At 40.2% G+C, this 23709-nt stretch overlaps 1 protein-coding gene across 2 annotated transcripts; it reads right to left on the bottom strand.

Annotated features, from left to right (window-relative positions):
• Positions 1 to 23360, bottom strand: nfkb2 (nuclear factor of kappa light polypeptide gene enhancer in B-cells 2 (p49/p100)). Of its 2 annotated transcripts, XM_079362149.1 has the most exons (24): positions 22793 to 23360; positions 20715 to 20824; positions 16794 to 16830; positions 14932 to 15007; positions 13595 to 13635; positions 12768 to 12866; positions 11935 to 12086; positions 11082 to 11194; positions 10523 to 10681; positions 10133 to 10237; positions 9740 to 9828; positions 7410 to 7548; positions 6956 to 7090; positions 6155 to 6328; positions 5899 to 6040; positions 5647 to 5761; positions 4628 to 4835; positions 4258 to 4427; positions 4037 to 4139; positions 3422 to 3606; positions 3221 to 3302; positions 2939 to 3108; positions 2668 to 2779; positions 1 to 1487 (listed from the first exon to the last, which is right to left on the bottom strand). In XM_079362149.1, the coding sequence occupies exons 2-24, from the start codon at positions 20729 to 20731 to the stop codon at positions 1417 to 1419; spliced, it is 2694 nt and encodes an 897-aa protein (XP_079218275.1). In that variant the 5' UTR covers positions 20732 to 20824; positions 22793 to 23360; the 3' UTR covers positions 1 to 1416. The 2 variants fall into 2 exon arrangements, with proteins under 2 accessions (XP_079218275.1, XP_079218276.1); XM_079362150.1 differs by lacking the exons at positions 20715 to 20824; positions 22793 to 23360 and adding an exon at positions 16956 to 17285.
• Positions 23361 to 23709: the final 349 nt, after the last annotated feature.

Below are 23709 nucleotides of genomic sequence, written 5' to 3'. Positions count from 1 at the left end.
TCTGAGAGTCATTTTTATTTAAAGTTACAAGAAACCTCAACAGTGCAGCATTTGTGTCTCAAAAAATGCTGATAAAACGTTTTTATTTTCAGGCTGTTTGTTTAAAAAAAGAAACCACACAAATACACAGTATTAGTATTCCAACAGACAGCCTCTGCTGGATTCATCCAGACTCCAAACAGCTTCAATCTAAGAGTGAAACCTTTCCACACAAAACACAACATGTCTGCTCTGAAATAACGGAGAGAGAATGAATCCGTGACGATAAAACACCTGACACGATCTGAACATGTTCATCAGCCCGCTCACTCTTTCTAATACAGCACAGAGCGAGTTTAAATATCAGGAGGAAGGAAGTCTGCATTGTATCGAAGGCAGACAAAATGAGGTTACTTGATTTTAATAATTTAAAGTCTTTGACGATTTTGAAAGGTCTGAGTTCTCAATGAATATTGATGATATAGATATTGATTATAAAAGTCCTACAATTGTTTTAATGTTTGTCAGAATTTTTTATATAATTTATAAAATCTGTTTTTTATTTCTGTTTTCATTACATTTAAAAAAGTTGATTCTTCCTAACACCAGTTAGCTTCCATAAAATATCAATGAATTGTTTTTGAGGGGAAATGAAAGGAGTCGTTTAGTATTGATAAAAACAGAAAAATGTACATAGTAACATCTGAACCTTTGTTTACCCACTCTGATGATCTCAATGCTCACACTGAAACTTGCTGAGTTCAGATCAGAGAAAAAAAGTGTACAGAGGAATTTTCCGACAAGATGAAAAAAGCAAATCAGCTGTTCAGGTCACGACATGTGAACACAGATTTACACACACTGCTCCTCCACAGACACTTCTCCACTCTGTAACTGTCTAAATGTTCAGGAGAATCAAAGCGACGACGTAAAAACGTGGCCTAATGTTAAAAGTTCGTCCTGGATAGTGAAAACAAAGACTTCTAAGGTGTTTGGTGAAACTCCAGGATTCGCCCAAGTCGCCCATAGGACATCAAAAAACCAAGAAGAAACAAAGTGTAATAAACAACTTTTACATTTTTAAAATGCAACAAAGTTAAAAACTGTAAACAAAAAAAACAAAAAGAAATCAAAAGAAACAAATCGCTCCATGATAAAGTTGACACATTGTCTTTTAAACATGTTCTGCTGATCTCTATTCTTATTTTGACACAGGACTCGTTCTTCCTTCTTTGACTTTAAAATCTTTGTGTCCTTGTTGAAGGCAGTACTCGTCTCCTCTGCAGGAAAAACAAATGTCGGAGTCTGATTGGACTGAAAAAGGATTCAGAGTTTTTCTTCCCAGTCTTTCCATTCAAGTGCAGTTTTGGTGAGTTGGTTCCTGCAGAGTGAGATGAATTTCCTGAAACTGCTCAAGATGCATTTATTTCCAGCTCCTCACTGATTGGTCACAGGTGACTCCTTGTCTTCCATTGGTTGACTGCCAAAGCCGCTGTCAACCGTGGCATCTGATTGGACAGAAATACGTCAATAAACCTTTTGAGTCGGAAGTGTAAATCTGAGCATATTGTCCCTTTGTAGATGAAAATCCCTTTAGAACGTTTTAGTAACTTGATCTTTTTCAACAAAACGTTATCCAGAAGCGGACCTCAATCTCAAACTTACAGTATGTCACATCATCTGTGATGCGCTTTGAGTGTGGGCTAGTGTACGCAAAGGGGTAGAGAACGAGCAGGGAGACAGGGAGGCCTGGTTGGTTTATCAGATTGGTACCTCGTGGCAGGCATTGGTCAACGTTTTTACAGGCTTAAAACTGTTACAGGTCACAGATTGTCTTCGTTCCTTTTTCATAACAGAGTTTTTCCATTTCAGTCAGGACCTAAAGACAATTTCAACCAAAATCTTAAAAAGTGTATCTGGAGGAAAACCTACCCAGCCTTTAATAATGACTAATAAGCAGCCAATACACTACTAGAGATCATGTTCATAAGCATCTAGTTCATGTTGAATAATGTGACCTTAATTTAAAGTGTTACCCAAAATGTTATTTATTATTTTATTAAGATTTAAAAAAAGTAAAGTAACAAAACTTCCTGTATATTGTGGTTACATTTAATGTTATATAAAGTTGAGCTTTATCTTTACTATAAGTAAAAAAAAAAAGATTTAAAATAATAAAACTTTCTTTTCCTAGAAATGCTTTTTTTATAGTAACACATCTTCATTTGCAGGTCAATGACAACAACACATTATTCACACTTCCACTACACAACTGGGACTGAACGTTCATCTGGAAAAGAAAACTGATTCAGTGGCTTGATTATTATTATTATTATTATTATTATTATTATTATTATTATTATTATTGTTGTTGCTTATATTCATTAGTTGAAATAAAACTTTTTTTAACAGCAAAATGCATTGAGTCAGAAATGTTTTATGTTCATGTAAAATTGATTTGAGATGTAAACCTATAAACAGTTAAAATACTTTATTGTCACCAAAAAAATTATTCACTGTTAAATCTAATGCACAATGAAACTCTTCAATGATCAAGTCTTATGGGAAACAAGTAAACTGAGAAAATAATCCAAACCGGTAGGTTCAAATCTCTCTACATGTAAACAAACAATCAGTGTTTCCCTCTGAACATGTTGTTGCTGTATTGGTTCATTTTTTGAATCATACCTGTGCTGTGTTTGTCGTCTTGTAGCTCTTTGTTTCTCAGCAGTCGTACTCCTTCTGTCAGACCGAGGGACTGAAGAGCATCCACCAGACCGTCGACTGGACCTCTACCCAGCTGGACACAAACACACACACACACAGAGTGATCAGAGACACATCGTGCTTCAATCAGTGCCTGATGACAGCCACAAGGGAGCGTTTTGAACTGGTTGTCACACTTCTTTGTTTCGCTGTCTGAAGCAGCGTTCACAAGAAGCCTCGCTGGTTGTCTTACCTTGTAGTGCTGCAGCAGTTGTTGGCACGGTGTCGGACTGTCCACGTACAGGTGAGTCAGCGTCATCATCCCCAGCTTCTCCGCCAGTTTCTTCCACGAAACGTCTCCGACGCTCAACACATCCACGAGCCGAGATAGAGTCTCCTCGTCCAGTTCCGAAGCCTCCACATCTGCAATGTCAACAAGTCTTTTATTTAACCTGTCTCGGCTCGATAGTTTGATCGATAGCACCTTTTACTGCAGGGTTTGTAATGTCATTAGCTGAGTTGATAAATAACAAACCTTCACTGCTGCTCGGTTTCATCTTCTTACTGCTGTGACGACTTGGTTTGGGACTCTGTCTGGAGCTTAACAGGTTCCTCACCTGAGGAAAGGAGACAAGGAGGTGAGGAAAGGAAAAGCACCTTCAGGTTGAACTATACCTGCAGTTTAACATATTTCTGTACAGTTAAACTCAATTATCATTCTATCATAAAGGAGAACCTTTTGGCATCTGGCGAGGTCCAGCGGGGTGTGTCCTCCTGATGGTCTCTTGCGAGGGTTGATTGGCTGCGGGGCAGCTTCTCTTTCTTTGACCTCCTCTCGGATTGGTTCATCCTCGTCATGCTCTTCGTCTGACGATGAGCTGAAGTGGAGCGGCTCATCATTCTCTACGCTCTTATCAGCACCTGTGAAAAAAGCCTTTATTTAGTGTCTCTATGTCTGTATGGCCCATATACACAGGTTCACAGTCCTTCAGCACACTGGTTGCAGGTTCGATTCCTGGTCCTGTGCATCATGTGCATGTTATTCTCCACTCTCCCCAGCCTGTACTATCAAATAAAGGCCCAAAGATAATCTTTGAAAAAACAAAGACGTGTCTAAGTGGGGCGAAGACCGGACACATGACCTTGTAGATTCTTCTGATTCTTAGATTAAAGTTTGTTTATTTGTATGTTTTTTTTCTAAAGTTGCAGTGTGATATGTTCACTGTATGAAAGCTTTGCTGGTGCTCACTAAACTTAACTCTCAGATGAAACTGCACCAACATCAAGTTCATTGCTCCCTCATTTATTTTCTTCCATACATCTGGCCCCTCAGTGTTTCACTGTTTCTGACCTGCAGCGATGAGCATGGAGCAGAGCGTCGGAGAGCCGAGACTGGCAGCCATGTGAAGAGGCGTGTTTCCTCCAAACGTACATGCGTTAACATCCGCCTTCAGCTGTCAACAACACAAACGCACAGAGGGTTATACGGAGATGTCACAGATGAGAAGGTGTACAGGTAATGTTTCTCTCTCTCTCTCTCTCCCTCTGTTCGTGAGTGTGTTTGTGTTTTACCTCGGTGATGAGCGTGCAGGCCACCTTGAACTGGTTTTCTCTGACAGCCAGATGGAGGGCAGTGTTTCCACTTTTCTGTTCAGGAGCGTTGATTTTGGCTCCACCCTCCACAAGCAGGCGGAGGCAGCGCTCACCCTCCCTCCTCACCGCCAGGTGGAGAGGATGAAGACCTGAGGCAGTCAAAAACAGGAAACACTTTACTGATTAGCCAAACCATCATGGCAGTCTGCAAAGACCCTCAAGTTCAGGTTTGATCTTCATATCAACATCTTTCTATCTGATTTGTTATGATGAATTAGTGTCAAACTGTATACAGGATGTCTAACAAGACCACAACACAAATCTTCCAGGATTATAATCATCCTCTCACCGTGGTAGTCCGGCGTGTTCACCAGGTTGGTGTGGCGTTCTCCCAGGTGAGCAAGCAGGGCGCGAAGTGTGGTTTGGTCTCCGGCCAGCGCTGCCAGGTGGAGAGGACTACGGCCATCTTTGTCCACCTGGCTGGGGTCAGCCCCTGCCCTCAGCAACATCTCGACCACCTTCACCTGCCTGGTGATCACCGCCAGGTGGAGAGGAGTCTGCAGCGTAGACAGAACAGAGACAAGGGGAATCGTTTTATATACGTCACCCAAGTGTAAGGGAGCCACAGTAGATACACTGTTCTGTAATAATGGTAGTGTGGATGTTGTTGTTGGTTAGCTACATTATGGCCAACTGGAATCAGTTAAAGATGACTCCACTGACATCTAGTTAGCAGTGTTCAGTTTTTTTGAGCCTGTGAAAATAGTTAGCTTTATTGTTACAGAATATTTGCTATGGAGTTAAAGAGGACATGTTACCAGAATCCAACTTGTGATGTCACAAACTGAGAACATTTGAACCAGAGCATTTTTCTCTCTGTGGTTAGACTTATGTAGACCACAAACAAATGACTTATTTTCAAATTTTATGGGTTGATAGACATTCAGGTTACCCAAATAAATGTTCAAAAACTTGGCTTTGAGGGGCTATCTAGGTGTAGCTGCTGGTGTTTAGCCTGGACTAGCTGCCTTCAGTAGAGCGACCTCGTATGTAGCCACACATGATGAATAAGTAAGCTCTGTTGGCCTTATCTAATATGTTAAATGTTCTACTTCATGTGTTATCAGGTAGTTATGTACACATCTGATGTGTACATAACTACCTGATAACACCTGATAACACCCTAGTTGGCTCTATTTTAATGTGTATTTTAATGTGTTACTACCTTGTTATGGTAAGAGTTAACCCTAATCCTTGAAGGCCCCTCCCATCCCAAAAAAAGCTGTAAACCTCGTGGAAACACTGATTTAGGTGAGTTGGGGTCAAGTAACATGTTACAGGTTAGAAGGTTATCTAAAAGGCAGCTACCTGTCGGAGGTGATTGGCTGTATTGAGGATGGTTTGTTGCTCGCTGCAGAGCAGAGTGTGGATCAGTTGCTGAATCACTCTCGTCTGCTGGTGGATGATGGCCAGGTGCAAAGGACTGTGGGACAAACAATTACCATATATCACACTTCAAACTGACTTTGCAATGGTAAAAAAAAAAGAACAACAAGAGAGAAATTCACGTCATGTCTTTGGTATGAAAATGGAAAAAAGGTTAAAAACAAAAAAACGCACGTGTCTCCGTTGCCATCTTGGACGCCGCAGAGGTGTTTCTGGACTGCCAAAAGGACCCGAGCGTCTCCGGTGCTGCAGTACTGTAGTAGGGCAGCAGCGGTTTGTCTGGCACTCTGTGAGGCTCTGCTGTGGAGGGTTGCAGCTGGAAACACGAGCAGAAAAAAGGACTTTTAAAGGAGTGTGGATTAAATGCAGCGTTGACCTCCAACACGAGCAGGATTTTGGTTTCTTTAATGTTGATTCGCCATCCTCTTACCGATCTGAAGCAGCTGCTGTTGTAGTGGTGAACCAGTCTGTCCTCCTGTCTGTCTGGCTGCCTGAGGGGTGGAGCCTGACAGCTGAGCCCCTCCTCCAAAGCCGAAGCTTCCAGTGAAGAAACCTCCTCCTCCTCCTCCTCCTGCTCCATTTAATTGTTGATTGTACTGGAATACTGCAGAAGAAACAAAGTGCACAGCACACTCTCAGACCAGCTGAGGGATGGGGGACCAGATGCGCCCTTGATGCAGGCAGCCTGGGTTTGACCCTCAAAGTACTTAGCCACATGGCTTTCCCCACTCCCTCATCCATTCCATCTACTCCATCCACTGTCCTTCTTTACAATAAAGACATACAGTATTAAATTAATGAGTTTTAAGAAAGGCAGCTGAGTCCAACCAGCAATTGCAAGAGCTGAAACTGCAGCATTATCTCAGACATTAAAAACACGACCCCAAGCTTCATGATCCAGGACAGCTTCGGCATGATGCCGAGCATACAAAGCACGATCCGAAGACGCGGGAGCATGATCCGAATAAGCTAAAGCATAAGAAAGGGAAGCACAATACTAAGCACCAAAGCATGATGCAAAGTAAAGGAAGAGGCGAAAAACATGATCCCAGGGATTTCAATCTTGACCCCTGCAGTGTAACCAGCTGAAGCCAAACTGTTGACAGGGCCAGTAGACCCAGAGCAAGTGAAGCTTAACTCCAATGTTTAGATATACACAGAAAAAAACAACAACATCCTAATGCTTGTTTACTTTGTACTAAAAAAAGAAGGTGGATGATGTTTTCCGTACCTCCTCCCCCTCCTGCACCTGCTCCTCCTCCATATCCTCCAGCTCCTCCTCCTCTTCCTCCTCCTCCTCCACTCCAGGAGCCGGTCTCACAGTGGGGCATCGGTTTCTGCTTCTTTCTCAGCACCTCCTCTTTGTCTGAAAGAGATCAAATGAGGAGATGAAAGAAAGGATGACATTTAAAAGTGATTAAAAAGCCGTTTAACGTTTCTTTAATTTTTCCCCTTTCCTCTACTTGATACATGATAAACAACTGAGTGAGTAGGTGAGGACTGAAACTCCCTGCATGGCAAACTTTTCCACTGAGGGAAACCCCAAACATCTTTGACCTTCAACACCTGACAAACATCTCCCTCAGAAGACAGAGCCTTCATGGGAATTTACAGGTTCAAAGGAACAGTGCAGCGTGTCCCTCTGTTAATAAGATGCAGGGATGTTTCCCGGTGCGGTGGCTGACCTTGAACCTGTGGTATGTAGGTGAACTGTTTCGGGTCGCTGCTGTCACCAGCCTTTTTCCTCTTCAGTTGCAGGAAGACGGTGACGGGCCGCTCGATCTCCGCACTGTGATACGGCGGGGTTTTGAACACAATGGCGTACTGAAGAGAGAGAGAGAGAGAGAGAGAGAGAGAGAGAGAGAGAGAGGTTACAAACTATGATCGTCTGCATGCAGATGAACACTGAAACAAGACAAACAGTCTGATGTGTCACAAACAGTCAAGACTAAATTCATTTTCTGTCGACTCTAAAGTCATCTTTACACAAAGTAAATGCCTAGATGGTGATGAAGCTCTCATAAATGTCATTTATTAGGCTCCATGCTGAGTCCAGTATATAAAATAATAAATAATTATACACTCAACAAAAATATAAACGCAACACTTTTGTTTTTGCTCCCATTTGTCATGAGATGGACTCAAAGATCTAAAATTCATTCCAGATACACAATATTACCATTTCTCTCAAACATTGTTCACAAATCTGTCTAAATGTGTGATAGTGAGCACTTTTGCTTTGCTGAGATAATCCATCCCACCTCACAGGTGTGCCACATCAAGATGCTCATCAGACACCATGATTAGTGCATAGGTGTACCTTAGACTGTCCACAATAAAAGGCCACCCTGAAATGTGCAGTTTTTGCTTTATTGAGGGTCTGGGGACTCAGAACCAGTCAGTATCTGGTGTGACCACCATTTGCCTCATGCAGTGCAACACATCTTCTTCGCATAGAGTTTATCAGATTGTCAATTGTGGCCTGTGGAATGTTGGTCCACTCCTCTTCAATGGCTGTGCGAAGTTGCTGGATATTAGTGGGAACTGGTACGCGCTGTCGTATACGCCGGTCAAGCACATCCCAAACATGCTCAATGGGTGACATGTCCGGTGAGTATGCTGGCCATGCAAGAACTGGGACATTTTCAGCTTCCAAGAATTGTGTACAGATCCTTGCAACATGGGGCCGTGCATTATCTTGCTGAAACATGAGGTGATGTTCATGGATGTATGGCACAACAATGGGCCTCAGGATCTCATCACGGTATCTCTGTGCATTCAAAATGCCATCAATAAAATGCACCTGTGTTCTTCGTCCATAACAGATGCCTGCCCATACCATAACCCCACCACCACCATGGGCCACTCGATCCACAACATTGACATCAGCAAAGCGCTCACCCACACGACGCCACACACGCTGTCTGCCATCTGCCCTGAACAATGTAAACCGAGATTCATCCGTGAAGAGAACACCTCTCCAACGTGCCAGACGCCATCGAATGTGAGCATTTGCCCACTCAAGTCTGTTACGGCGACGATCTGGAGTCAGGTTAAGACCCCGATGAGGACGACGAGCATGCAGTTGAGCTTCCCTGAGACGGTTTCTGACAGTTTGTGCAGAAATTCTTTGGTTATGCAAACCAATTGTTTCAGCAGCTGTCTGAGTAGCTGGTCTCAGACGATCTTGGAGGTGAACCTGCTGGATGTGGAGGTCCTGGGCTGGTGTGGTTACACGTGGTCTGCGGTTGTGAGGCCGGTTGGATGTACTGCCATATTCTCTGAAACGCCTTTGGAGACGGCTTATGGTGGAGAAATGAACATTCAATGCCCGAGCAACAGATCTGGTTGACATTCCTGCTGTCAGCATGCCAATTGCACGCTCCCTCAATGCTTGCGCCATCTGTGGCATTTTGCTGTGAGACAAAACTGCACATTTCAGAGTGGCCTTTTATTGTGGGCAGTATAAGGTACACCTGTGCACTAATCATGGTGTCTGATGAGCATCTTGATGTGGCACACCTGTGAGGTGGGATGGATTGTCTCAGCAAAGCAAAAGTGCTCACTATCACACATTTAGACAGATTTGTGAACAATGTTTGAGAGAAATGGTAATATTGTGTATCTGGAATGAATTTTAGATCTTTGAGTCCATCTCATGACAAATGGGAGCAAAAACAAAAGTGTTGCGTTTATATTTTTGTTGAGTATATATATATATATATATTGTGTGTGTGTGTGTGTGTGTCTTACAGACATTTAGAAGAAATTCCCAGAGCTAAAATAAAAGCTCTTCTGTTGTGGCCTTAAAACATGTTTGATTGATTTAACCTTGATTTAACTGTCAGATAATGTGTGATACATTCACACCAAAATTAAGTAGTTAACACACACACACACACACACACACACACACACACACACACACAAACACACTCACACACATACACACACACACACACACACACACACACACACACACACACACACACACACACACACACACAGTCTGTACCTGTTTGTGAACATCTGTGGGTGAGAAGTCACCGTAGGCCTCCCAGCCTCCTTCATCGTCCTCCTCATAAAAACGTATCTCTATGTCGTCTGTAACATGAAGCACAGGGGCATGATGGGATACTTCTCCAGTTTCAGATTAAAATTTATAACAAACTATTAAAGTCTTCAATTTAAAGCTTGAATTGACACCAAAATCACCACAGACACCACAGACCCACACTGCTAAAACCTTCCTAAGGTGTCATTTCTTTGTCACTGGTTAAAATATAAAACACACCAATATTTAATCGAATGTAAAACTCCCTAAATGCCCTTAAAACAAACAAATCAAAGATAAATTATTAAAAGAAGAGAGTCTCATTGAAAAACGTTATCAAAACAAAGTTCTGACCTTTCTGGACCTTGTCACACAACAGGAAGATCTCGTCTCCTCCGAGCACCGAGCCACACGTCTTATCCATCCGAGAGATTTTCAGGTTGGAGGCGTTGGGCGATTCTAAAGGTGAAATACAGAACAGATTGTTGGTGATGTTGGTGGTTGGTTGACGTCTGAAATGAGTCCCTTGTTTTTTTTTGTCCAGTTCATTTTCTGTAACAAAGATGTCTTTGGGAGTACATTGGACCAGCGTATGCTTCCATTCAATTTCCCCATCTTGACTTCAATGTTTTCTTTTAAAATGTCATCATGTGACCTGGAGGCAGTTCTCAGCTGAGGAGCAAAGCTACAGCTACTTCCTCCTCAGCTGTAAAGATTTGACATTTCCAGGTGTTTTGGACTCACTGCTGTCGTAGATGGGGTTGGAGACGACAGGTTTTAGCGCTCTGGTGAAGCCTCCGTTGCTGTCCTGCAAGAAGGCAGTGAACTTTAACCTGACGATGTTCAGGTCCATCACCTTCCCGAGCTCCTTGGCCTCCTTAAGGAAGGAGCTCTCCTCCACATCTGCAGGGGGAGCAGACAGCAGGATGAAATAATGGAGAACAGTTTGAGGTTTGGTTATATCCTAAAAGGAAGCCAAAAGGCCTCAGATTGGGCCGGAATAATCATTTAAAACATCAAACTGAGGCGTTCATGCTCCCATGTTTGTATCTGAACTTGAAGGTATGAGAGCACGCATTGCAAGTTTCATTCATTCCACACGTTAGCAAATTAAAGGTTGTCCATTCCTACGCAATTCAAGGCACGGCAGACCTTTCTACAGAGCAGTAAACACAGGAACATTGGAGGACAGATTCTCAAAAAAATAATCTGACAATGACCTCAATAGACTTTTTTTAAGGGAAAAGGTCTGAGTCTCTTCAGAACTAACGGTTTCCAGGAGCAGCAGGTGAGGTCAGTTTACCTGTGAAGTGACAGTGAGCTCCTTTCTGTCTCCTTCGCTCCTCTCTCAGCCTCCTGCTCAGGACCTCCACCACCCCTTTCTTTGTCACATGGAGGATCCCCAGGTTACTGAAGCTACAGGAAGTGACATCACAGGTCAACGTCACCATATTTCACAATATTTGATGAATTTAAGGCTATACAATCGCGTAAATTCACATATACTGTAAAACTATCAGTTTGAAATATCACACTGTTGGATCATTTTTTAAAGTCTTTTTCAGTTTATTTCCCGACTAATCATCCAACAATCTTTCTAACTCACGTCTTGACACTTTACATATGGAGCAGCTCTAATCTCTAATATATACATATATATATATTGTTAACTGTACACTTTACATCAATGGGCCCAAAGATACATTATGTTGTGTTGTAATATACTAAATCAACCTAAATGTGAAATTTTTAAATATAAAAATTCAGCATCTTACGAATTAAATGTTTTCTTTATTATTATTAATTCATCTTAAAATACAAAACACTGCGCTAAATGAAGTATGTCACAGCTGTTTGACTGCTTGCTTCAGACCCATTATGATAACCAACTGAACCAACTTTCATTGAAACATTACTAGGAACTAAATACAACTCAGTCACTATAGTGAGGTTGGACTTGAAAGAATATTTATCCTTCGATAATAACCTGTTAAATACCGTTAAGATCTTTCATTGGTTTGTATCATGATCATGACAACTTCCCTCCCTTACTTCTTGAAACTGTGTTTGGATGAATAGGGAGCAAACGGGGATCCTGCTGCCGTTCGCTGCTTCTTTCTTTTCAGACTGCAGCAGAAACGTGATCGGATACTTACGAGGCCGTGAGGTCGTTGGGGCCGATGTCCAGCGTGCAGGTGCCGTTCTCAGTGCAGTGACGTCCAACCAGACTGTGAGCATGAACCCGAGGAGGATCGAGGTGGGTCACCAACTGGACCTCCACCCGGGCGTGACCCACAAAGTTATTGATCTGAAAACATGAAGTCATTAACACAAACAGCTCAATCACAGTGTCGACATATTCTGTCAGAATGAATAAAAAGGAGAAGAAATAAAGCAAAGATAGAAGAAGAGTTTTCATCGAAAAAATGATTAAAAAAATTAAAAAGAGAAAAGCACTTCTGTACTGAATCATTCTATTGGTTTCATTTATTTACTTCCATTCATGAACAGACTGTGATTTGACATCCATCCAGCTCTGTGTGATTTGGTTTAGTACCCCCATGTTTTGTTTTTTTTGCTCTCACTTGCAATCTCTCTCAAATATATTCAGTCTCACATTTAGTCTCACATGTGTGCGATGTCGATAATTAGCGCTATATTTTTGCATACTGTGGATTGCTGTTGTATTAGTTTTCTTTCTGTTTTCACTTCTTATTCATCGATTAATTATAAGAAGTTATCTCTACTACACGTCGTTCAAGTCTGAGAAGTTAAGCCCACTCTTTTCCTAAGGTTGGTTTAGCTCACTTGTCTGTTTTCTATTCCTGTTGTTATTTCTCGAGTGATTAAAGAGCATCTTTTTTCAGATTTATATGTGATACAGTTTATAACTGCTTTGAGGAATGGGTATGAGTTAAGACAAGAAAAGTTTGTTTGAATCTTGTCTCCACTCTATTTTCTTTACAGACAGAGTTTACATGTTACCCACCTTCACAGTTGGGTAGGTTCTCCTGTTCTTCTCACTTGAGGCCCCTGGGAGCCCCCCATGGGAGGGACCTTCACACTCATAACGGAAACGAAAGCCCCTCTGGGAACAAGCAGATTTACGGTTAGTTCGTCACGTCTTTGGTCATTATTATAATTAGGTTGTTTCTGTTACTGATCAGCACATAAAACTCTGCATCCACTCTGTTAGCTAGTTATTAAAAACACCTTTTTAATAAATGCCAGTACAGCATTATTATTTTTATGTTCTTGGATTTGTGTTGTATTTGTTTTATACTATTTTTAAACTTGGGATATTGTCTTCATATTAAATCTATATTCATGTGAGTCCCCCATAACATGTTTACATGCTGGGTAGGAATAAGACGCAGCAGGCGGAGTCAGCTGCTGAAGCGATCTGTTCTGGTCATTTGAAAATGTAGTTTGTACATCCTCTGATTTCGTAAACCTGGTTCTTCCTTCCTCCTCATAACAGAACTCAATGATTTGCATGAAGACAGTCCCTCTCTGTCGTCAGGTGACATTAAGCTGCACAAAAACTCCCTGACTTCCTGCAGGCAGCCTGTTTGAGCTCACCAGCTCAGTCCCATGTGGTGATATGACTGTTGGGAAAACCCTGGATTAAAGGAAGTGGCTGTTACAATAACGTGTGTGTGTGTGTGTGTGTGTGTGTGTGTGTGTGTGTGTGTGTGTGTGTGTGTGTGTGTCTATCTTGGGAGACAACAGTGGACATATATTTACGCCTCTGCTGTCAATGTGAAAGTTAATCTCGGTGTAACTTGTGTTCAGGAACTAAAAGAATGCTCTCACCTGTTTTGGCTCCTCGATGATTTGGATGTACGGACCGTGAGCTGAAACAACAAGAATGTTTTAGTTAGTGTCAACACACGCACAGTACACCTGCCTAACAATGCACGCTTTCAGAGATTTCTAGATTTGATCGTCCACTTTCTCTTATTTAATGAGCACCAGGCTCCAGACACCTAGTAAAAAAGCTACATCAAGGTATTTCCCCGGACGTGAGTTTTTGAAAGTGGGGCTCTAGCTTTCGAAGTATTGTTTAGGTACTGTTTGAGGACAACTGAAGTTCTTTAAGTGAAAGCAGAACACTAAAACATCCAGGCGCGGGTCCCTTGAAGGGCCTTTTATGAGTACATTCATGAAATCATAGGTCACATTTTCACGTTTCTGGTAAAAGGGTCTGAAATGTCTCAGTACTCGTTTCCAGTTAAGAATTATATGGTACATTTTAAGGTATCATGAGGTCCTGTGCTCTCTCTCTTTTGGCTTGATACTGAGGGAAATGACCATAAAATGCTCTGTACACATCTGCTATATATGGCCGTAATAAAGGGAAGGAAATTCCCTCAGGAGTAATATCTTAAATGATTCTTCATTTAGATATGTATGTTCTAGGGAGTTCTAAAATGTCTTAGTGTCTCATTCTCAGAAAAGCTCCCACGAAGAGGTCTGTTAAATACTTCAAAAACAGGTACTGAGGTTCCTGCAGGAATTACTCCCATGTGAGGTGACTTGTAGAAACTGTTGAAATTCCCTCGGGATCAATAAAGTATCTCTCTATCTCTCTATCTCTCTATCTATCTATCTATCTATCTATCTATCTATCTATCTATCTATCTATCCCAAAAAGTCAATTTGTTTCCAGGATTGACATTGAGGCCGTAAAAGGCTGAAGTCTCGTTTCCCGGAGCAGTCGAAAGGAAAGTTAGACACTAAGAAAGTAACGGGACGTTCTGAAAATAATTATGAAGTTGAAGCTCCAGCGTATGTTAAAAAAATCCTAAAGAAGAGGTTCTTTAAATGCAGCAGTAGAAGAAGACGAAGAGTAAAAAGCAAGTGCCTCAATTACTTTTTTATTTTAACAAATTAAAGATCAAATAATTAATTTGATATCTGAAAACCGAACCTAACAGTCGGAGCTCAGGTTTCAGGCACCAACAAGAGATTCATGTGTACCAACAAGATTTGTATGTTTTTTTAACACTTACAATCAACATAGAATTTTTCAAATGTTCAAATAATTGAAAATATAAAGCATGGGTTTTTTCACCTGTTGTTGTTTTTTAAAACTGATTGATGGTTTCAAGAGAAATGTCAACTTAAATAATATCAGATAGTTTCTGTACCTGTCTCAGATATGTACGGTTCTGTCTTAATGTCCACCTGAGGAATGTAGTCGTACTGCATCAAGTTCACATGTATCTGAAGGAAGAGAAAATTACATTCAGAATCTCAAGCATGTCACAGAAGATTTTGTCAATGTATAAAGAAAGGTAGAATCAATAAGAAACATAAACATCTATCTTTATGGTTTCTATGAAGCTCAAAGTCCCAAAAAATAGACAAAAAATATCCTCTTTTAAAAATCACTGTCGTCCACAAGTTTTTGAATGAAGCGTCTCTGATATCAGCTATCAAATGATTATACGCTCATGAAGTTGAGTTAAAAAAACTCAGACTTGATCTTATTGAAAGTTAATTTGTTGTTTTCCTTTCGTCCTTTTGGCTGTCGAATCGTTTTTTAAACTGAGATGGGAGTACTTTATATGAAAGCTCCCTTATATGATGCTAATTTGTGTGAAAATGCTAAATAGTAAATGCTGACAAAGCAGCGGGAGCAATTCGGGTTTAAGCGCCTTGCCCAAGGAAACATCGGACATGCTGGGGATCAAACATTCGACCAACTGAGCCACAGCATGTGCATAAAAGGGTTATGCAGATGTTTTAACATGTAATTGCCAAAGTCGTACTGGCTTGATCTGATTGTAACATAATGTGTTTACCTTGGTAATAATGGTCCAAACAGCTAAGGACAACAAAGAGGAAAACACTGAGAGAAGCTTTTAAATCCACATATATACCCTCATTATCATCACATTATTACAACAGGAATATTAACACTTTGTTCATATCAAGTCATACCTTGGTATTACTTTGGTTATTGCATGTTATCATAAATGAATAGGCTCTTTATACCTCTTGCCATGCTCTACAATGAAGTGCTAAAGTCGGCTTACATGAAAATTATTAATTCATTTCTTTATGTCTGTTTTACTGGCTGTTGCTTTTGTATTTTCATTTAATGATTTTTTTCTGCTTAGATCTTTGTCTTTTCATGTGAATACTTTTTTTATTGTTTGCCTTTCAAAAGCAAAATAGAAAATTGAAGGAAGAGAGGAAACAGAGTCTGTTGGTAAGTCTGAAACTTTACAGTTATTGCTGAGGTTATTTCCTTCATGAAGTCACACCATCATTCTTTAATATTGTTTTGAGTTGAGTCTTACTTTTAGTTTTGTCTGCCTGATTGTGTTTGGTCTATTTGCATCTTTTTACGCCACTATCTTCTGGTAATCTCTATTTGCATAAAAGTTTAATCTTATCGTAAACCTGGAAATTAACAAATGGAAGTAAACATTTCAGCCTTTGAAACTCAGAGCAAAAGTCAGCAGGAAAAATGTTATTCACAAATAAAGTAGCAGGAAGACAAAAAGATGTTTTTAAAAAGAAAAAAAAAATCAACAAAGCAGGATACTGACAATATCCCGCACTGTTTTGAACTTTGAGGTTACACAGGCAGTTTTCTGTAAATTATTTCCAGCCTTCTTCAGAAGAAGGTGGCTTTAGTTTTGAAAGCATTGTTTTCTATTTAAGGGACGTGTGAGATGTTGAGGCCAACACGATCTGCTTTTTGCTTTCAGAGTTTTGGAAACGGACTCGCTGCTCGTCCCTACTGAAGATCCGACCGTACTGTTCAATATCAGCACGTTCTTCTTTTTCTACAGCAATATTAGTTTTAAATGGAAACAAACCACAAATCTAGAGATCCAAAATATTGAGCTTTTTTCTCAGTCCCTTCCATACAAAGGGAAATCTGCAGCCCATAAAGCAGTCAACAAGCTGAAAGGGTGAGTATCATGTCACTGAGAAGAAAACAGCTGGTGCTGATCTGACCTGTCAGTTTGAGTGTGCAAATCAAAAAAGGACTCACATCATTGTCGTAGAGATTGTACTGAGCTTCAGTCATCCTGCAACACAAACAAACAAATAGTTAAAAGCTTTCAATCTGAAGGAGAGTTTTCACACACACAAATGCACGCACGCACACACAAAAAGGAAACTTGTCAGTGCAGGAGGTTGAAAACTGTCTGACCTGAGTCACTTTAAATCCCCTCGCCTGTCAATGCTGAAGAGTCAAAGTCGAGACACGCAGAACAAGGAAAAAATAAATAAACAAACCAAATGACGGAATAAAATCTGCAGCAGTTTCACTTTCACATGACGATAAAGCCTCTCTAGTTCTCTCTCTTATTTTTTTTTTTACCCTCCCTCTCACTGTGCTTCTGTATGCGTCTCTGCGCCGTCTAACCCCCCTCCCCTCCTCTTGTTCTGTTTGCAGTCACTTCCTGGAAGTGGCCAGGCGGAGGAAAACCCCCAGAATTCCAGACCAGCACTGAGAGGGGCGGGGTTACAGCTGATGATGTCACACTGCTGTTGCGGCTGTTCTTTAAAGACCTGAACAAACGAAAGACAAAGAAGCTGTTCTGCTCTGCTGCTGTGACTTGTGTGAATGCTGCAGGAAACATATTTTCCCCCCATTTCCACACAACCCTTCAACACGAAGACAAGAAACAAGAGGCACAGCTATGTCCAGAGTTAACAAAAATCTACAACAACAGCTTCTAAAGCTCATGACATGTTAGAAATCACCTTTTTAATCTGGAGCGTAGAAACAATGTTAAAAACTGTAAGAAAAGCATTTTTGTATTTGTATCCACAACAGGTTTTCTTTGTGGATGTTAAAGTCTGTCAGTCCGATAATGTTTAAGACTGACTCTGAGAGGGTTGTGAGCACAATTTATACAGTACAGTCATTTGCTATTCGGTTTCTTGTTCAATGAAATTTAAACAAACTGCAAAAGGAACTGGTCATCTAGAGGACAACCCGCTTTACCTGTGAGACACCCGGTGCATTCCCCTCAGCATGACTTTCTAAAGTTTAAAATCTTGGAGTTGTGATCTCTTTGGTGACAAGCAGGAAGTTTGGACTCTTCGTCATCTGAATATTTAGTTTGTGGGTTATTGTTTGGAATAGCACGTCTTTGAAGATCAGTCATCTTCAGTGTGTTTCCTTTGACAACCTTTTCTTTGATTTGTATTATCTAATGACTAAAAACTCTGTAAATGCCGTTGGAAACTCCAGCCTACTCCCTCTCCTGTAAGAGCCTCTGCTTTCAAAGAGATCCATGTCAACTTGCCACCCAGTTTGTACAGTAAACGCCGCAGACGTGTATGGGCCAGAGACTCAATAATCACTGTAGAGCTGGGGCGACGCGTTGACATAGTCATCGATGACATAAATTCGTCCCAAACAACTCGACCACACGCCAGTCCAGTGGTGGCGGTAATGCACCAGAAAGCTAGTCAAAAGACGCTATAAGTTTAAAACGGAAGAAGAAGAATTCACACAACAACAATGGTGGAGCACCAAGGAGCAACGTGCAGCAAAAGAATCCTGCCAACAGTCTTCAAAACTGTGGGAGTTTTTCATATGGACATTTGTAGGGATGTGGTAGTTTGCAGACTGCAAAATTCATCTGGCCTACCACACGAGTACGACGGCATTGAACGAATGTTTGACGAGAAAACATCCAGGAGCTCTGAGTCAGGATGGCAGCAAAACATTTGAAAAATAATCATTTGGGAAAGCTTTAAATCACTATACCAACACATTTCATGAGGGATGGTGACAAACAGAAAATGTTTGTCACATTATAAATCCATATGTGTCTACACCGTTGTTTCAGGACACAATTAACAAAGGATCAATCTACTTCTGTAGTACATTGGACTACACTTGTGCTAATGTTAGCCCACAAATACACTGTAAAAACACAGCTAATCAGTTAGCATTTAGCTCTTACCAACATCTTTAGAGTACAGCTAGCACTGCTTCAGACTTGTCTTAGATTATTTAACATTGAAAGATTTCTTTCTCATTTTCCATATCTCGTGTCCACATACAGACGTTACACTGCAGCTGACTGATCCTTCTTCCTCGGAGATACTAAAAGACGTCTTTACAGCACAGGAACGCTCTACAGATTAACACAAGTGTTTCTAAATTCAGGTGAAACTTCCAATTTTAATCTTGATATGTTCTTAAAATGATAGCAGGTGGATTTGGTGAATGCTTTCATGTTAAAATGTCGGCCTGGTTTCAAGTCATTACAAAAAGAAAGTTACTGCTCCAGGATCAATCCTTTTACCTACGATTCGTTCAGCTACTCTGTGATACGGTTCGGTAAACTGTCGTCACCAAACAGCTGTCCAATATTTTTTATCATTGATGGTAAAGAACATTCAATAAAACTCAAACAAAATACATAAAATAAAGATAACTCAGGTAGCAAAAAGCTAAAAAGAAGCAGCAAACAAACCTGAAGATTCATGAACTCAGACCTCGAGTCTCTTCTGTCTTTGATGATTGCTGGTATGCCACTTTGACTTCCTGTCTCTCCTCAGCTCTACAGCGTCAGAATAATCCACCTAACTGCAGAATATGACTCAAATCTGATCTGAACAGTCTCCTTCCCCAAACGTCAACCCAGCAGAGGGACATCCCCCCCCCCCCCCCCCCCCCCCCCCGACAGCAGCCAATTGCATCTGAGCAGACAGAGCACTCATAAACATAAACCCACAGCAGGTACAGTTTGAGCGAGACAGTCAGAGGAGAGAAAACCAGAAGGGGGAAGTTTGTATTTTGGGGTTTTTCTGTGTGACCCCTGACCTCTGCAGGAATCTACTGAGGTGATTTTACTTTTCTGTTTCTCTGAAACGGGTTGGTCAGTGATTCTCTTAACCTGTTCTCTGAGTGATGACACATCTCCTCACCTTAACTTCCTTCCTCTGTCAATACACGCGGAGGACAAAATCTGTTACCTTGTTTAAACAAAGAAGGACGGAAGGACTTCATTTAATTTGAAAAACCTGACAATTAATGCCACTTCCTGTTTGTTTGTGAAGCCAGCACAAATAAATGCAATGTCAGGTTTACAACAGCTTTGTGTAGCCTAACACATAATAACAAACCACAACACTGACATTACTAATTTCATATAAAAATATCAGAATCAGTATCAGTACATATACGTATCAAGAATTGGATGCATCTCTAACTAAAAGTCCTTAACCAAGTCAAAAGCTTCACTTCAGTGCAGAAAATAACTGAAGTCACACAGGACTGTGAATCATTCACAGGAAAAAAACATGAAATATTCACAATATGATAACCGCCCTCACATCAAAAACTTCATCTGCTTGCTTTGTTGACTAAAACTCCGAGAACGCTAAATAATGTTTTCTTCAGTGTAAAGCTTCTTTTAGGTTTAAAGTCACTATGAACTCTTCAGTCAGTAACCTTTGTTTACACCAAAACTCCTCAAAGTAGCTTATTGATAACTGAAGTCTGATAGTGATGGCTCAAAAACAACAGCCTTCAGATGATCGAACAGGTTGGAAATAAAACTGTTTTTGAGATGAAATGACAAAAAAGAGGGCAGCCTGCCAGTGCAGCCTCATCCTTCTCGTGTGAGCCTCTTCACCAGATGTTGAAACCATGTTCATGGACTGGGATGGACAAACTTCTGACATAAAGCTAGAAGAACACTGTTATCTAAATGATCCTTGAGACCTGGAGAACAAACAAATAAAATACCCAAATCCTCAAACACCCTACATGTTTCACTAAAATCTATTTGAAGTAACAGTTTGATGTAAACCCAGACTTTGAAAAGAACTCAACCAGGTTTTTAAAGGAGCTTTGACAAAAATCAAAACCAGCAAATCATAACAGCGCTCTCAATCGTCTGATCTATCGCCTCATGTAATACATGAAAAATAAAACTCGTACCTGAGAGCTCCCGCCATGACTGGGCACAATCACTGACGATGACGGTGATGATGAAGGTCCAGCTCCCTGCAGGAGGAGGTTGATTTGTTCTTCCTCCCTCTGGGAATTCCCTGCAGACGCCAAATCAAGAATTAATCATTGATCACAGCCTAAAGTCTGTGTGCGATCATATCTATAAACATCAGTGGGAATTTCCACTTCTGCTCCTCCTCCTCCTCTGTGATCATTTGGGGACAATCCTCAATTTCCAGCCAGCCTCAACAAACAACAAACTGCTGCAATCTGTTAGAGGAACAACCTTAGTATGATGACTAGAAGCAGAGGGAAACTGTGAGCTTAGCTTTGTACACAGACTGGAAGCAGGGGGAACGATAATAGCTCCTTCATTAACTAAAATATCCTGCTCACACTCCTGCTCCAGAGAGGAATCAACTTGTCTCAGTTCACTCTAAGGACAGCAACAGATTGTTAAAATATCAAAACCAACAGTGAAGACACCGACACAAAAAGAATGTATTTTGGTTTAAAACTCCTAGAAAGACCTGACCCTGAAATTAAAGAGTTTTCTTTTAGTCAACTACAGGTACTCAAAAAAGCCAGTGACCAAACATATCCATGTCTTTGAGGACAGATGGAATTAAATCTACCATATGACCTTAAATCAAGATCATGATTAATTGAACGTTTCACCTCAATTACGATTAATAAACAATTATTTTGTTTTTTGTCCTCATCGTTCTCTGACATCATGGTCTCTATTATACTGTAAATATTAAAGCTGGGATACTGTTTCCAATGAAGGAGTGTCTATATGAGGAACTCTTTTTTATGGTTATTTACTGAATATTTCAAAGTGAAGTCAAAACACCGCTTGAAATAAAAGCCACACATTTTAGTTTTAAAGTAGAAATTAACTTCTCAAAAACAGCTGAAAATAAATAACTTGCATTTTTCACCGCAGTGTTTACATTTGATTTCTATTGTTTTGGTGGTGGTCTTCCTTAAAGACCAAACAACAGACATTACTTCTGTTTTGCGGACTGGACGTCATCATGGCCTGAAAATAATAGACATGGGCAATATTACGTTGGTTAGAGGTTCTGAGTTTTGATTAATCTTCAATCAATTGCTCAGCCCTACCATAAGATGCAAATAAAATCTCAAAATACAGTCAGTGAGTGCACCAACTCTCCAGAAACAGCTTCAAGAGAACTAACTTGCAATACTTTTCTCAAGGACAAACTAGATGTTGTAGTGAATAATTCAAATAAGGCTGTTTATTTATTATTCTCTCAGAATTAAACACAAAACTACAATTTAAAATGTAACTGCATAACTAGATGTTGTAATTTTTTGTTCAAACTATTTTAAAGGGGATTTCATATATTGTACTGAAGTACTTGATTTGTAGCTTATTGAAAACAAACTGATCCACTTAATTAAACCTGGTTAAGGAAGAATAAATGATTACAAGAAGACGAGAAACAGATTTGTGAAAAAGATACTGAGCTCGAACCACATAAAAACCGCTTTATGTAAGAAATGGCACAAATAAGCTTTCAACCATGAGATGAGTCGCTTCAGTAATTTTCCTCTAAGTTACACAATGTTATCCAACAGCAGCTGATTTCTTCATGTTACTCTAAAAGGCACACCGTGTTTCCTCCTGGAGCTCTTTTTACCTGCACACACGTTTCAAAAAAAAAAGGCCAGAGCTCTTCCTAATCAGAACATTTAATGTATGCGTTTAATGTTTTAATGTAATAATATTTATGTTGTTTTTTTTTAAATAACATATAAATGTTAAAATGTTAATGCAGTGCACAAAAAGAAAGGAGATCAATTTAAACTTTTCCACACTGACAGAGAATAAACATTCAGCTCTGTTCTTTGGTCTGTTGGGGACAAACTATTGACTTTATTTTACTTAAAAGTTGTTGTTGTTGTTTTTTAAGATGTTCAGCATGTTTAAGCCACATAAAAAAGATTTCACTGTCCTCAGCTGCTCGTTAGTACTGATCCCCGACAAATGTGCATTACAATACAAGGAGAAAACAACTTTAAAGGTGAGTTTTTACCTGTCTTCTGCAGTCCTGCCCGTCTTTATGTTACCACGAAAAGCATTAAACTCCCAACTGTGGTGCATGTTGTACCAGCTGCAGAGCACCGAGGGCAACCTCCGGATACTAATTTCAAAATAAAAGTAGCGAGAAAGGAAAATATATTTACGATATTAATTATTTGGTCACACTACTTTTTTTCTGTTCGTTGAGTTTAGTATTATTGATCGTTTAACTCGACTTTCTAGATCTGTTCTACACAGTTATTTTTAGTTTTTTAGATAACTAGTTGAAAAACTACGTGCCCCAGAAGTCTCAAATATTAATCAAAAACAAAAGGAGAAGAAGAAAATAAATCTTGCGCACAAGATAATTATCTTGTTTCCACAAGTTATCATCTAATTTGTTCGATACATTATGAGATATTTTTGTTTTTTAAATAACTTTTTGGGACTTCAGCTTCTCCGTAACCTTGTGCTATTTCCCCCCAAATAATACCATGAACTATTCTAAATAAATAGCTAAGAATGATTTCATTTTCTGTTTTTAGTTTAGTAGTGTGAAGGCCAACACTCTGTAACGGAAGTGACATCTATAATGCTCAACGCCAGCTTGACATACCTAGGCAGTGTTGCCATAACAACCCGGGGCCTGTCAGTCAGATCGGAAAGCCCCTGAGCTGGAGGGGAATTCCGGCTCAACGTGGCAAATGCAGCCTGCCGATTGGTTAAAGCGAGGGAAAGTACACGCCCACCTAGCAGATACGTCTATAAAGAAAACCCCTAAGGAGACAGTATATTTGTTGTAATAATTAAAAAAATAAATTAAAAAAAGACAAGAATGAGGCTAAATTAATGTTTGTTACTATTGCACATTATTAATATGCCTTTTATAATGAACTTTAACTATAAAGAAAAATTGGAAAAATATCAAAA

The sequence above is a fragment of the Symphodus melops genome, assembly GCF_947650265.1.
Source record: "Symphodus melops genome assembly, chromosome: 15".
Taxonomy (NCBI): domain Eukaryota; kingdom Metazoa; phylum Chordata; class Actinopteri; order Labriformes; family Labridae; genus Symphodus; species Symphodus melops.
The sequence above is the reverse complement of the archived record's forward strand: the minus strand, read 5'-3'. Positions and strand labels throughout refer to the sequence as shown.